At 30.2% G+C, this 15,633-nt stretch overlaps 3 protein-coding genes across 3 annotated transcripts; 2 read left to right on the forward strand and 1 right to left on the reverse strand.

The window, feature by feature from the left end:
• The first annotated feature begins 131 nt into the window (after positions 1–131).
• On the forward strand, positions 132–5,039 carry LOC130893183 (caspase-7-like). Its single transcript, XM_057799068.1, has 7 exons — positions 132–701; positions 805–864; positions 929–978; positions 1,031–1,473; positions 2,898–3,145; positions 3,255–3,349; positions 4,618–5,039. Exons 1-7 carry the CDS (start codon positions 655–657, stop codon positions 4,821–4,823), a joined length of 1,149 nt encoding a protein of 382 aa, XP_057655051.1. The 5' UTR covers positions 132–654; the 3' UTR covers positions 4,824–5,039.
• On the reverse strand, positions 4,619–10,097 carry LOC130893184 (uncharacterized). Its single transcript, XM_057799070.1, has 4 exons — positions 9,695–10,097; positions 9,389–9,643; positions 9,027–9,140; positions 4,619–8,055 (listed from the first exon to the last, which is right to left on the reverse strand). Exons 1-4 carry the CDS (start codon positions 9,830–9,832, stop codon positions 7,501–7,503), a joined length of 1,062 nt encoding a protein of 353 aa, XP_057655053.1. The 5' UTR covers positions 9,833–10,097; the 3' UTR covers positions 4,619–7,500.
• A 309-nt stretch (positions 10,098–10,406) lies between these two features.
• On the forward strand, positions 10,407–14,542 carry LOC130892300 (serine/threonine-protein kinase PITSLRE). Its single transcript, XM_057797657.1, has 8 exons — positions 10,407–11,004; positions 11,066–11,227; positions 11,312–11,622; positions 11,992–12,192; positions 12,251–12,517; positions 12,569–12,804; positions 12,856–13,530; positions 14,033–14,542. The coding sequence occupies exons 1-8, from the start codon at positions 10,901–10,903 to the stop codon at positions 14,459–14,461; spliced, it is 2,385 nt and encodes a 794-aa protein (XP_057653640.1). The 5' UTR covers positions 10,407–10,900; the 3' UTR covers positions 14,462–14,542.
• Positions 14,543–15,633: the final 1,091 nt, after the last annotated feature.

Raw genomic sequence — 15,633 nt, forward strand, 5'->3', positions numbered from 1 at the left:
ATATTCGCACTAGAACCAATACAATATCTATGTAAAGGAGAATATAAAACATATATATATACATTTTCTCGATCTATTTTTTAGCAGAGCGAACGTACATCGGCTGTCACTTAATGTTAGGTTATGCTATATGTTTCATATATAAAGTTCAATTTGATTGGTGTTTATTTAGTCGACAACAAAATTATTTGTTTTGTAATGTGATATTTGCAACTTAATTATTCGTACGTCTTCTTCAGGAACAAATTTCATTAATAAAGCTAATTTATAAAAGAGTAGGGAAAAGAAATCTTTTTTTCCATCTTATTTAGTCAATTCTTCTTCTCTTTTATTCCTTTTCAAATGGCGGGAATATTTTATAAGCGCCGTTTGTAAATTAAATTATTAAACAAAGAAAAGTTAAATTAGTTCAATAGTTGATTATTGTATATAATTATGAATACAATAAACATTAACGATTTGAGGGGATGCCCATATAAAAAAAGATATTTGAAAGGGTACCTCCTTTATCTTATCTATATCGTATCTGAATTTCCTCATAACAATATATTTGTTCCATATAAGTACAAAAGTATATTAGTCATCCTAAAACAAGATTTCTCTTTCCGTTCTTTGTGTTTTGGTTGAAGGATAATATAAAAGTTTTTGAATAATATGTTTAAATCGAAGGAAAAGAAAGTTAATTCGACAAAAGATACAAAGTGAGTTCGTAATTATATACGTTTATATCAGTTCAACTATGATTTTAAAGTATAAAAAAAATGAATTAAATTAGAAATTGAAAGATAATTACCCAATTTTTAGAACTACTTCAGGCGTCACAAGTACGCAGAAATATAATACAATCAGTATTCAAAATAGTAGGTAAGTGGTATATTTTTTCAAATTTTTCATTGATATTGTTTGAATTTAAAATTTAAACTTTTAGGACTATAAATTACTCTTCGTATTATAGCGTAACCCAAACAAATTCTACATGTAAGTTTATAACATTTTCTCGGTAACTATATTGAAATAAAAAAAATTTTAGCGTCAAGTTCAAGTCTTTTAAGAACATCTGCTCTACATTCATCACCCAATTTAAGCGATTTATCCACAGGATTTGTCAAATCAAATATCAAACCTAGGGCTATATCAGTTTTTGAAACTGACGCAGTACCATTAGTACAACCCCTAAATTTATCCAAGATAGTAAATAATTACCAAAGTCCTTTTGCAAGACAACTTACACAGTACAACAGTACCAGACTTTCCTCTCTGCAACCAACTACCCCACACAATAATGCTGTTAATTCCGTTGTTCCGACTTATACTACGAATAGCAAAAATAAAGGAAAAGTACTTATAATCAACAATATAAATTTTGTTAATAGTCAAGAACGTAAAGGAGCTAAAGTAGATGAAAAGGAAATTTCTAATCTGTTTAAGGAAATGGGTTTTGATGTTTTAATCCATAGGAATTTAAAAACTTTAGTGAGTATCTAAAACATGAAGTCCCAAAAATACGGATTTGGTTATTGACTTAAAAGTGGACAACTATTTGCGTAACAGAAGATTTTACATTAAAATAAACACACTGTACCACATCATCACTCGCAATTACGCTGATTAACAACCTGCTCGAAGGACAAGATAGTGGTTAGTACTTGTATAATGTAATAACTAAGTATGAGAAGGCCTTAACGCACATTACCATCAATTTTTTGGGGACCTAATAATAAAGGTTGTTTATTACTCTCTTATTTGATGTTCACAACTATTATTTACTACTGTAATACTCATTATTACACTCTATGGTCCTTTAAGCATTTGTAAGTCGTTGGTTTATATATGGCTAGGAGGACCAAATTCTATAATTGTAATTGTTGCTGTAGTAAACATGGCATAACATACAGAAAATGTCAATAATTGGTAGTAGTGTGCATCAACACCGAATGATTACTTTATATAAATACTTATTACACAGTCTGGTCCTTCGAACCGGTTGTGAATCAGCGACCAGTAATTCTTGGTGTAGTGATAGTAATAATTGACATTTTAAGGGAATTTATTACCACTACACCAAACACGAAAATAGTGTGATGCTGCAGTGGTTCATTTCTGAATAAACTGGTTCGAATACCGGGCCATAATGTACATAACTGTTTTCATAAATAATGAAATTATTGACACAGGTTATTTATTATATTAAATATAGATATTAGTATGTATTATATAGTGCCCCTATATGTTCAGGCTATTTTGTCTGTGTTCAGTTGTTGTGCAATTTTAAAAATAGGTCTTCCATTTATTCAAATTCCTCATTTTTCATAGTTAATAATTTTCTCCATAATGCCATCTTAGTTAAAGAACTTGTCCTTACAAACACATTTTTAAGTGCCCCAATTTGTTCTTTGGCCGTTATGCATTCTTTAATAATATCTAAATGCTTAACTGATATACCCGGAATAATATTAGACTGAGCTTTTGCATCTTTACACTCCCATGCATCCTTCTCTTTTCTACTTGCTACTTTTTTTTAAATTAATTGTCAATATTGCACAACAACTAAACACAGACAAAATAGCCTGAACATATAGGCTTATCTAATACATACTAATATCTATAATATATTATTCTATACATCAACGATTTTATACTGTCTCTTCCTTCAAGCCTTAAAAAGGTTAGTTTATATCCGTGTCGACCAGATGATTTATTATTGGTTTATGACATATACCACGTGACATTTTGGAAAATTTTAATGGAAATTTCAAACACTAGTTTTTTTATTAAAATATGTCATATCTTTTATACAGGGTCTATTTATAAAGTAAAATAAACGCAAGTATGATTAACAGTTGATAAAAGAGAATGCGACAAATGAATTTTAAAGAAAAAATTTTGTGTTATTTCAGGAAATGAAACACAAAATAAAAAAATTCAGTAGCGATAAAAGTTTGTCAAAAGTAAGTATCTCCGTTGTAGTGATAATGAGTCATGGTACGAATACTATCAATAAACAACAGATACCGGGTAGTTACACCCTGGTATGTGGAATAGATGATGGCGGCGTTGAAATTGATGAAATAGTAGCGGAGTTTTCAGGGGAAAAATGTTCAGCAATGAAGGGAAAACCGAAATTATTTTTTTTTCAATGTTGCAGGTAAAATATATTGATAATCAGTTTTATGAACATGTGCAGAGAGGACACCACACAATTTTTATGAATACCAATTTGACCGTACCATGTAATTGAAATAAAAACTTTTCAGGGGGGAAAAAACCGAATTAAAAGTTGATGCGGTTCCTATTAAACCAGTAGTAAAAGCGCATGCTGATGTACTTATTGCATATTCTACATTACCAGGTTAGTTCATTTAAAGTTACATCTTAGAAATGTAGAGTTTGATGGAAATATTTTTATCATTTTTTTTATAGAAACAGTGAATTGGATACCAATATCCATTTAATCGCTTCGAAAAGTACAGAATTTGTTTAGTTTTGTCAAAAGCTAGATGGCTTCACTGAGGTTAATTTGGTCAAATATTGCGTTTTTGACAATTAAATTGACTTTTATCTGTATACTTTGGTTAATAATTGGTTTTCCGAGGTTAATTTGGACAAATTTTGGCTTTTCTGAAGTTAATTTGGACAAATTTTGACTTTTCTGAGGTTAATTTGTTCAAACTCAAACTGTGAGTTTTTAATTTAAATTGGTTTTTATCTGTACACTTTGGTAAACAAATGGCTTTTCTGAGGTTAATTTGATCGAAAATTGGTGTCTAGGAAATTAATTTGTTATTTTTTCGAGATTAATTTGGACAAATGTAGGCTTTTCTGAGGTTAATTTGGTCAAACAGTGAGTTTTTTTAATGAAATTGGCTTATATCAGTTTAATTTAAATTTAAAATACTGAAGAAGGATGTCTTCTGAGTTTAATGTGATCTAAAAGTGACTTTTCCAGATTAAAAATGGTCTAAAAATTTACTTTTCTCAGTTTAATTTAGCGTAAAAATGTGTTTTCTGGGTTTAATTAGGTCAAAAGTTGGCTTTTCTATGGTTAATTTGGTGAAAAAGCAAGTTTGTGAGTTAAATTTTATCCAAAATTTATTTAAATTCGCCCAAATTGGCATGTATAAGCTTAATTGGGTCAATAGTTACTTTTTCTAAGTTTGCGTAGGTCAAAACTGGCTTTCTAAATGTATATTTAGTTTAGCAAGTTTAAATTGGTACAAATTTGACTGAATTTATTTTGGCCAATAATTGGCATTTTTATATTTGGTTTAGTCCGAGTTTAAATTGCAAAAACAGAAAATTTTTCATTTAAATTTTCCCAAAAACTGCTCTGTCCAATTTAATAATTACACTAAAAAACTTGTTTACTCATAAAATGGTCTATTTTCAGTTCAACTTGATAAAAAAGTTAAATCAACCAAAAATTGGCTTTTCCTCATTTCTAAGTTTCCAAAATTTCAATTCTCTGAATCCAATTTGGCCAATAATTGGCTATTCTATAGTTTATTTTGATTTGAGTTTAAATTTGTCAAAAAATGACACTTCTTTGTTAAATTCTATGAAAAAATGGTTTTTCCATTCTCTTATATAATCTGGTTTAATATATTTTTCAATTTTTAGGTTTTTATTCGGTGAGGGATGAAGAAAAAGGCACTTGGTACATTCAAAGCATCTGTGATGTTTTTAGAAAACACTATAAGGATTTCGACGTCGAAACTCTCCTTAAAATAGTCGACGAACAGCTTTCTAAAAAGCACCCCGAATATGTTCAGACATCCGTATACGAATCCAGAGGTTTTAAACGATGTTTCTTATACCCTCGATAAAAATAACTGATTTAAACACCGCCTATCCGAATAGGTGGTTGTTTACCCCTAAGTATACCAAGTATTATTTTAAAAAATTCAATTTTTATCATATATTCATCAGATTTTGTTTTAAAACAAACATAGTTTTTGTTATTATACAATAAAAACAAAAAATTTAATGTAAACACAAAAATAAGCATTTAAACGAGAATATTACAAAAAAATGAACAAAAACATTGAATTTTTATTGATTTAATACCCTTAAAAACCATTTTTTTTTAAACAAGCTAAAATAGAAATTAATCAGCTGCATTTTCGTTATATAAAAACATTCGAAATAAAACGCTGAATTAAATTTTATTTTAATATTAAAAAAAAATGGGAAGGGATGATTGAATTTTTATTCTATTGTTGTGAAAAGTTGAAATTTGTCAATAATTGGCTTTCCTTTTACTTGGTCTAAAAAAGGTTTTTTTGAATTTGATTTAGTTAATAATGGGCTTGTACGAGTTTAATTTTGGCTTTTCTAGGTTTAAATCGTTCCAAAATTGGCTGTTTTTGAATAATTTGTTGAGCATTGGCTTCCGAGTCGATATAATAATTAAAAATGTATTTAATAAATCCTAATTATTAAAAAATTTACTTTTCTTCCTTTAAATTGGCCACAATTGAGTTCGCCCGAGTTTAAAGTCGTCAAAAATTGGCTTTTTAGATTTGAATTCGTCAAAAATTGTTTTTACTGAGGTAATATGAATTTTATAAGTTTAATTTATCCAAAATTCGAATATTCTGGGTTTGAATTGGTGAAAAATTGGCTGTTTTTAAATAATTTCTCGAAAAATGGCTTTCCTCGGAATAATATGAATAAATAAAAATAACTTTTATAAATAAAATTTAAATTGGTCAAAACTGGGTTCACCCGACCACTTTTGTGGTCAAAAGTTTTGTTTTCTAGATTTGGATTTATCAAAAATTGTCTTTACTGAGATAATATGTCAAAAATTCGATTTTATAAATTTAATTTGGCCAAAAATTTGATTTTAAGGTTTGAATGTGTCAAAAATTAGCATGTCTCAGTATCATTTCATCAAAAAAGTCTTTACTGAGTATTAATAAGCGCATAAAAAGTTTTTTTTGTTCAAATTAGTCAAAAATTGGCTTTATAAAGTTTAATTGTGCCAAAAATCGGATTTTATAAGTTTAATTCAGTCAAAAGTTCAGTTTTCTAGACATAAATTGAACAAAAATTGTCTTTTCTAATATAAAGTATCAAAAATTGATTTTCCTCCTTATAATTTGATCCCTGAAGGATTTAAAAAAAATTAAAGTACTAATTTTTTTTGGATTAAAAGCTATTTATTGTAAAAAAAAGTTTGTATAGAACATTTAATTCACCTCCAAAGCACTTTTAAACTCCAATGGAATGTTCTCTTCGAAAATCGACATATGTATATGTCCAATTTCGAAAACAACCACCAAAAATCTTATATTATTGATATGTTAATACTTTATGACTAGAATGACAAAAAAAGCAAATTAGGTCTTATGCAAAACGTCTTAAGTGCCACTTTTCACTTACAAAATATTTACATCGATGACAGTTACCGCAATAGAAACATAATTACGTGCTTCAAAATGTATATTAAAACATTAGATTGTTCATGGACTGCTATCCCTTCCAAAAAAGTAATGATATTAAATAGAAACTTTATTTTCCGATTTTTCTTTTTTATGAATTGATAATCTATATCGATTCTCGTAAAACGCTTTTCGGTTCTTTCGGAATCACTAGAAATGGCCAATGAGTCAAAAATCGATTTTGATTAAAAAAAAAAAATAGAAACTGCTTTCAGATTTTTTTATGAATTAATTATTCCAATTAATGAATTTCGATTATCAAAAGAAAATAGAAACATTATTTTCGGAATAGTATAAATTAATAATTGATCTCGATTCTCCTAAAACGGTATTCGATTTCTTTGGAGTCACTGAAAGCATTTGTGGATTCAGAAATCGATTCCAATTCATGCTAAAAATGCTTCGGAACACCCGTTTGGAGGTTAGGTATCTGATGAACGACAAGAGTAGTTTGAAACTTTTTTTAAATGCCACGTACCACCTTTTGCATATAGAACAACCTAATTAATGAATAAATATTTACATAATCAATATAAAAAGTTAGATATGTAATATGGCACTGAAAATAAATTTGAAGTTGTATACAAGGGTAAACCCAAAAATAACCTCGAATTGTTTGAAAAAAAAATATTTATTATCGAAAAAAATTCCATATACTACAAATACACCGCCCAATGTGATGTTATTCCGGTTATTATTGGGTCCCCGTAATATTGGAATTATACGAGGGATTTGAACAAAAAACGTGAATATTTTGACTTCCGATTTAAATGTTACTTGTCAACTTTTAATTTAAAACATTTTTCGCATAAAAAAACAAAATTTTACCGAAGTAACTTTTTTTGAGCAAACTGTTTTTCAAAAATGGAAAAAGTGACTCGCAATCATCACTTTACTCGAAAAATATACAATTTACAACTTGTGGCAACACTGTACGCATCTTGTATATCTCGTTAATAAAAAATTACACCGGGGTAAGTCGAAAATTTGAATGAATTTGTATTTTGGTATCACGAATGTAATAATTTAGTATATCCGACGTCATTTTCTGATGATTTCAATCGCGTATTAAATCGGTGGTGGAGTTCAACTCGAGTTGTTTAAGTAAAACGTTCGCTAAACTCAACGAAACAGTATCGAACACATTTACTGGTCCACTATAAGTATACTGCGAACTGTTCTGTTTGAACAACTGTCCTAAAACGATATTTAACGCCGAAGTGTCATAAGTATGACAACCTGAATACCTATACTGAGGTCTCTTGTCGAATTTACATCCGGCAGATTGCGCTCCGATCGGTATAACGCAATCTTGAGTTAAAGCGCATTGGACCCAAGGTAACATCACGTTTTTATGTATGGTTAAAGTGTTAACGACGAGGAGAACTTCGGCTTTTACCATTTGGAGAAATAAAAAGTTGTCAGCGTCGGTGTGGAAATATTCGAACATCTTTTTGTGGGTTAAACTCGATACGGGATTTCTTATGTTGAATGGCCAAGCTAAAATACCTGTTAGTGAAGCTCTTTCTTCATATAATGTCGTAATCACGTTTTGGGTTAAGCGGTAGTTTGATTCTAGGAAGAAAATTGCTCCGGTACGTTGAAGAGCGTCCTGGTTGACAGACAATAACAAAAAAATAACATTACAAATATGTTCAACACTATTTTTATTAAGTGGAACACAATAAACCATATTTTATACGATTTAATTATATAACGCAAGCATTTGGTACGGTGAGATTACATGATATCTTATAAAGGAAAAACCAAAGAAAAATTGAGAAGAGTTGAACCTAGTTATTTTGAAAAACAAGACATACTTTTCAAATGATAGGAAGAAGAAGAAAAATGGACATCAGAATCACTTTATTGAGAAAAAAGGAGAAGAATGGTCACTAGAAATCCAATTTGAACTGTTCCTTTGAAAAATAAATTCATAGTTTCAAACAAGAGGTGCAAGAAGAAGAAAGGACATCAAGAACGCATCATTGAGATAAAAATGGAGAAATAAAAAAACAAAGCTTATACTTTTTCTTTGATAAAACAAGTCCAATAGTGCTAAGCCAAGACTCGAATAGCAAGACATATTTTCAAAAAAAGACAAAGAAAAATAAGAAAACAACAACAAATTCTAAATTTGAGCTGATTCTCTAACAAAATGAAGCAATATCTTATAATAAACAGAAGAAGTTGATTGGTTGTTTATTTCAAAGAAACAAGTCCAATAGTATTAAAGCAATCAGAAAAAGAATTGTTATAAAATCACTTAAATTGCTTTTTTAAAAAAATATGACATAGTTTTAAACCAAACCAAAGAAGAATGGCAAAAACTATGTTTGCTTCTTTAACAAAATGAGAGATAATCTTCAAAAAGAGGAAGAAGAATAGTTGGCAGAATTGTAGATTGGGACTGTTTTTTTTATTGAACAGGACATAGCCTTGAAAATCGGTAGAAGAAGAGAAGAATTTATAAAAAATAAATTAAAGGAAGCAAGTTGGTAGAACAAATGTCAATAATATAAATATAAAATAAAATTTCTTCGAATTAATTGGAAATATTCCAACATTGGAATAGATACTTACCTGAATTACTAGAGGACGAAACGCATGTAGAATGTTCATACTAACATGTTGCGGAAATTGTGCCAAATCAAAATTAATAACTTGACATCTCGAATTGTTACAAAAATTTGTGAGCTAAAATTTCATTCAATTTATCAGATTTTGCTAGTATTCCACGTAAAAATCCTCTTAAGAGGTTAAAAAAACAAATTTGATGTATTGACTTTATAAAATACCCTCTATACCAAAAATTTTATTTGTTAAATTTACTATATGTAGATATCGATCCAGTGTATATTTTCATATATATTAAAACAATTGTTTTTTTTTAAGAGTTAAGTTTTTTTTAATCCCTATAATAAAAAGTGAGTAGTAATACTTACCAATTTATACCCCTGGTCATCTAAGCCTAAATTATAAATTAAAATTGTGTTATTGGGGAGCATTTTACCGATATTGATAATAATTCCAATGGCTTGGCTCTCTTCAGCCTCTTGCACATAAGTAACAACAACTGGTAATGACGTATTTCGCCATATATCTTTCGGGAATAAACGAGGTTTATCAGAGAAGCCCAAAAGATTTAAGTACTTCTCATCGGCGTTAAGAGTTTTCGTTTCGGCATCTCTTAGATTATCCTACAATATTATTTCTTATTCATGTTTTATTGCGATAAAAAAATTAAATACCTTGAAATTTTTTATTTGTTCATTTGTTGTAGAGACGATATTTTGAATACTTTCTGGTTTTTCTTGGCCAAATATAATAAAAATTAAGCTTATAGATATCATCACGCATATTGTAAGCAGAAAATTCTTCGTTCTCATTTGTAGAGATAGAATTTTTGTATTTTTAAGAAAATTATATTAATCGTATTAGTAAAATCACATTTCTATATCTATTTGTAATTACTTTTAAACCCAATTTTTATTTACACATAAAACATTATCACAAAGGTTTCATATTCACTTAGGTTATTAAATGCTTCAAAACATTTATAACTTAGCATTTTTGCATTCTTCATTTATACATACCAGTGTGAATTAGCTTCTCTTCTTGTATGTCTAAATCTCCGATGCCGCCCGATCTTTCAATCCAGTGGTGTACGAAACAAATTTTTTTTCACATACATATTTGGAACAAACTTTAAACTTACAAGAAATTAACCAATTAAATGTAAGAACACACAGTTTTAGGCATTAGCATTAGAGTTATGAAAACTTTCGTATTTCTGTGGATCCTTTGAAACGTTTAGAAAAACAACATATATTCATTCGGGTTAATCTTACAAGAATGACGGAAAACTTTTTATAAAATTGGTCGACCCAATTAAATTCTTTCGAGAGCTACCACTGTATTAGAGATCGGGTAACATCGGAATTGTTTTCTCACTCGGTTGTCATTATTGACTTTATGATTAGTAAAAATGGTCCATTTTTATTTTAACGTCTTGTACATTTTTCTATTATAAATAGTGATATTATTAATATAATGTACTATCTACATTTTCGTAATACTATATTGTGTTATTATCACCGTTTCAATAGAAATAATATGGCAAAAATCACTTTTCCAGACTTCTTCTTTTTTATGACTCATTAGTCTATAGTTATGCTTGTTTTCAAATTAATATTACAAATAGATAAAACAGCAAAAATTTTAATTCTAATAAATGTATATTGCAGATTAATATGCCTATCGAACTATGTTAAAGTTATCCTATTTTTTCTAATTATACAAATATAGTATAAAATTTTGAAACTTTTTTGTGATTATTCATAAAGAACACAGCGAAAACTTCATGTTGTAGTTGTCACTTGTCATTGTTTAGTAAATTCAAATAATTATATTTTTGTTTGGATTTTTTAAAATCATTTAATAAATCTAACTAAATTATGTCTGAAAATGAATCTGTAGATGAGCAGAGCGAAGATGGTGAGTTGAGACAGAGTCCAATTGATCTGAAGCAAGCACAAGAACAAGAAACTGTGGATTTTAGGTTAGTATTTTCTAAAATCTTCATATCAATTAATGTATATTTATATATATTACGTTTTCAGTTTATCTGAAGAGGAAGAAAGCGAAGTAGTAGATTCTCTAGATATTAAACCACCTCAAGCAAAAATAGCACCACAATCAAGGATTAAAAAAAGAGAACACGAAAGAAGGAAAAGAAGTGATCGTCATAGAGACGATAGGCATTCCCATCGCGAAAAACATCGGTAAGTTTGTTTTACTAATAACTATAACCATTTTTATCCATTTTTTTCTCAAATAGTGTTAGTTGGAAGTATTTTTTGTTTAAGTGAAAAATCTAGTAGATCCATAAAAGATCGAGATCAATATCAAAGAGATAAAGATCGTTATTATCGAGAAAAACAACATTTCGAACAGAATAATTACGAAACGCAATACAGAGATAGAAAAGAGGATAAATCAAGAAGTAGACATTCGGATTCAAAGAAACACGATGACAAAAAATCAAATAAAGAAACAAGATTCAGGGAAACAGAAAAAATGAATTATGATGAAGCAAAAAAAGGAAGAGGAGATAAAACTTTGAACGATTTAAGAGAGAGATTGTTGAGTAAAAGATCCAACAAAGTAGACAATGAAGGTGAGTTTTTCCTCAATTTTTTTTCACTTATTTTTTTCCCTAAATTTTTCCAATTTTATTTATTTATTGAATTTAAATTGTGATTAATGAAAGTTTTTGGTGCTGTTTTATCCAGGATGACAAAAGATACTTATTATAGTAATGCAGAGTGATTAAACAATATTATAAATATCTTTTTTCTTAAATTTTCCCATTTTTATTTATTTATTGAATTTGAATTGTGATTAATGGAAAAAATATATTTTTATAAATACTAATAATTGGTCACTATAAAAAACTCTGTCAGGTTGATTAATCTCCTTATTCATGTTTAGGAGGTATTCACTCAAATGTTTTTATGAAATTTTTCTATTTTTGTATTAATTTTAGTACACGCTAGACAAAAAAGTTCTCATAGAGATAAAAAGCATAAAAGTCGTAATATTGATCCTTTACAAGGTGAAGCGGGGTTATTAGTTAAAGAAATCATTAATATAACTACAGAAGAAAAGAAACAAAAAAAGGAAGAAAGAATGACTGAAGAAGAAAGAGCCGAACAAGAGCAGAGAAAACAAAAGTTTTTAGAAGCTGGTAAATATTCAAAAATACACTGAAATAATCCCAAAATTTTATCATGTAATGTTTTTAGAACGAGAAATGGCGAGATTAAAGGAACAATCTAAAATGGAAAGAGAACGAAGGCATTTGGAGAAAGCATCAAAAAGAAAACACGAAGAAGATGCTTATGGGAAACGTGTTAAGATAGAGGATGCTCCTGTTGTTGTTTCAGATAGTTCAGATGTAGAACAAGAAGAAAGTTATCAGCAGAATTCCCATGAAAGCGAACATAGTAACAATTATGAACAAAGCCCTTCGGTTCATAGTGAACCTTCTAGGGCTAGTTCCCAATCAAAAGGTACTTATTTATAGTACTTTTTTAATAAAATGATCAATTTATTATTATTAGGTGACGATAGTCCTTATTCTGATCGGAGATCTGCAACTAGGAGTAGAAGTGGAAGTAGAAGTCGTAGTAATAGTCCTAGTAGAAGTTATAGCGATAGATCTAGATCGCAAAGTCCTAAAAGCGATGATAATGACGAAGATATGGAAATGGATATGAAAGAAAAAGATGAAAAACCTTCTGATAAACCTAAATCTAAAGTAGACGAAAGTTTACCACCTTATTATCCAGCTGTACAAGTATGTATCCCTACTAAAACAAGAATCTAATTAATATTTTTTGTTTTCCAGGGTTGTAGATCAGTTGAAGAATTCCAATGTTTAAATAGAATCGAAGAAGGTACTTATGGTGTGGTTTATAGAGCTAGAGATAAAAGAACAGAAGATATAGTTGCTTTAAAACGTCTTAAAATGGAAAAGGAAAAAGAAGGTTTTCCTATAACGTCACTAAGGGAAATTAATACTCTACTTAAAGGTCAACACGCTAATATCGTTACTGTTAGAGAAATAGTAGTTGGTAGTAATATGGATAAAATTTTCATAGTTATGGATTATGTGGAACACGATTTGAAATCCCTAATGGAAACTATGCGGCATAAGAAGCAACATTTCATGCCGGGGGAGATAAAATGTTTATTGAAACAGTTGTTGTTGGCTGTAGGTCATTTGCACGATAATTGGATCCTACACAGAGATTTGAAAACTTCTAATTTGTTGTTGTCACACAAGGGGATTTTGAAAGTTGGAGATTTCGGTTTGGCTAGGGAATATGGATCTCCTTTGAAGCCTTATACTCCTATTGTGGTTACAATGTGGTACAGAGCTCCAGAACTATTGCTTTGTACCAAAGAATATTCGACGCCTATTGATCTTTGGTCCGTTGGATGTATTTTCGCAGAATTGCTTTTGATGAATGCAGTGTTTCCTGGGAAATCGGAAGTTGATCAGTTGAACAGGATATTTAAGGTAAGTACTTTTATGTTTATGTTAATTTCTTTACAGAATGGATACAATTTAGTTGAAAATTTTTTGCAAATCTGTTGATATTGAATGGTACTTTGTAATGAGGAAGTTTTTATTTGATGTAGGCGATGATTTTCATCAAAAATATGTTCCATTTTTTAGGATTTTCTTATAGTCCAGTAAATAAAGGAGTCAATTTGGTCAAAAGCTTCTATTGAAATCATTTTCTTTTTATAATAGAATAAAAATGTGCTTATACATCCAAAACTCAATTTTCTGATGTTTTAAAATTGAAAATTTTTTGTTTTCTTTACGAATTTAACCAATTTTACATTTTACTTGATCAAAAGCTCCTATTAGTCATTTTATATTATCATTTTATATGTAGTTTTTATAATCCAGTACATAAAGTCCCTAACCTGTTCAAATTCTAGTATTTGATACTTTTAAATAAACTGACTACTATATATTTGACTAAAATATATGTTTACCCGTTAATTCCTAGGATTTGGGTACACCAAACGAAAAAATATGGCCGGGCTTTAATCAATTACCAGCTGTAAAAAAAATGAAATTCAACGAATATCCCGTATCGAATCTTCGAGCAAAATTCAACACTCTAAGCGAAGTTGGTCTCGGATTGTTAGTAAAATTCCTAACTTACGATCCTAATCAAAGAATAACCGCAGAAGAAGGTTTAAAACACGCCTATTTCAACGAACCCCCTTTACCCATAGATCCCTCCATGTTTCCCACTTGGCCTGCGAAAAGTGAATTAGGACACAAAAGGGCTTTGGCAGCGAGTCCTAAACCCCCTTCCGGCGGCGGGGAATATAAGAAATTGGGGAGAGACGTCGATGACGGTTACGGCTTTAGGTTAGGAATGGGAATCGATAGCGGCAGAGGCGGACCTGGATTTAGTTTAAAATTTTAAATGGCGTAAAAGAAACTTGATCGTATATTTAAATATTAGAAAATAGTAATATTAAATATAAAAATATAATTTTTACTCGTACCTGTACGTTTTTTTATCTACACCTGTTTCACCTCCCCCTCCAGAAGCCGTTGGACCTTGGTGTTGATGGAGGGGCCAGCCGCTGTCTCCTCCTCGGGCGAGTTTATGTGGACATTGGGAGTGGACTCATTTCTAAAGGCTTAATCCAATGCGGTAGGGATCATGCCATGGGATAAATGGTACCTGAGCCCTAATCTGGTGTCGCGAAGTTACAAGGTTCCTGCAGGATCAGAAGTCTTGACAAATCCTCCTTTTTGCCCCGATGACTCTGAGCAAATGGCGATTCATTTGTATGAATTCAATCCAAGGCGGAATTGTACCTGAGCCCTTATCAGATGTCTGAAACAATGCTAGCGGGAAACATGGCAAAATTCCAAGGACCTTGCAAGCAGGGACTATTACAAATCCTCCTGTTGCTATCTAGGAATCTGAGCAAACAAGGACCACAGAATCGATTTTTCTCACAAAATTGGTTAGGTCTACCGATGTCGAAGCTCTGACCGGTACTTTTGACTAGGAAACATCAGTAGTGCAAAGAAAAAAAAGTGGGAAAGGAAGGCCAAAGCTGCCCATATGGCTCAGGGCTTGACTGTCCCGGATCCTAAGGCTGCTTCGATTTCCAACCCAGAAGTCCATGTAAAGCCTGTTAAGAGGCCAAGAACAACTAGTTGGCTCCAAAAGCCTTAAAACTGCCCCCAGTCGTGCTCTAGCTAGTTACGAGTAATAGAAGGGACGATCGATCATGCAGCTGGTTGTAAGGTCTAGCGGGACAACCCGATATTGGCTTTATTAAAAAACAACTGCTGAAGATATATATATATATATATATATATATATATATATATATATATTCTTCAAAAGTTTCAAGTCAAAGGTAATCGGCCTCCTGTAATTTTAAGTGGGGTACGTCTCATTAGATTTTAATTATAGTGACAAAAAATTGGAACAACTATTTCAATAAATTTTTCATTTTATGATAACAGGAAAACAATTACAATGTGGCAACATTGTGAAACATCGATATATGTCATAGTAAACATGTCGGGTACGTTCCACTTAAGGCAACTTTAACACAGTATATGCGAAATATT

This window comes from Diorhabda carinulata, chromosome 4, assembly GCF_026250575.1.
Source record: "Diorhabda carinulata isolate Delta chromosome 4, icDioCari1.1, whole genome shotgun sequence".
NCBI classification, from domain to species: domain Eukaryota; kingdom Metazoa; phylum Arthropoda; class Insecta; order Coleoptera; family Chrysomelidae; genus Diorhabda; species Diorhabda carinulata.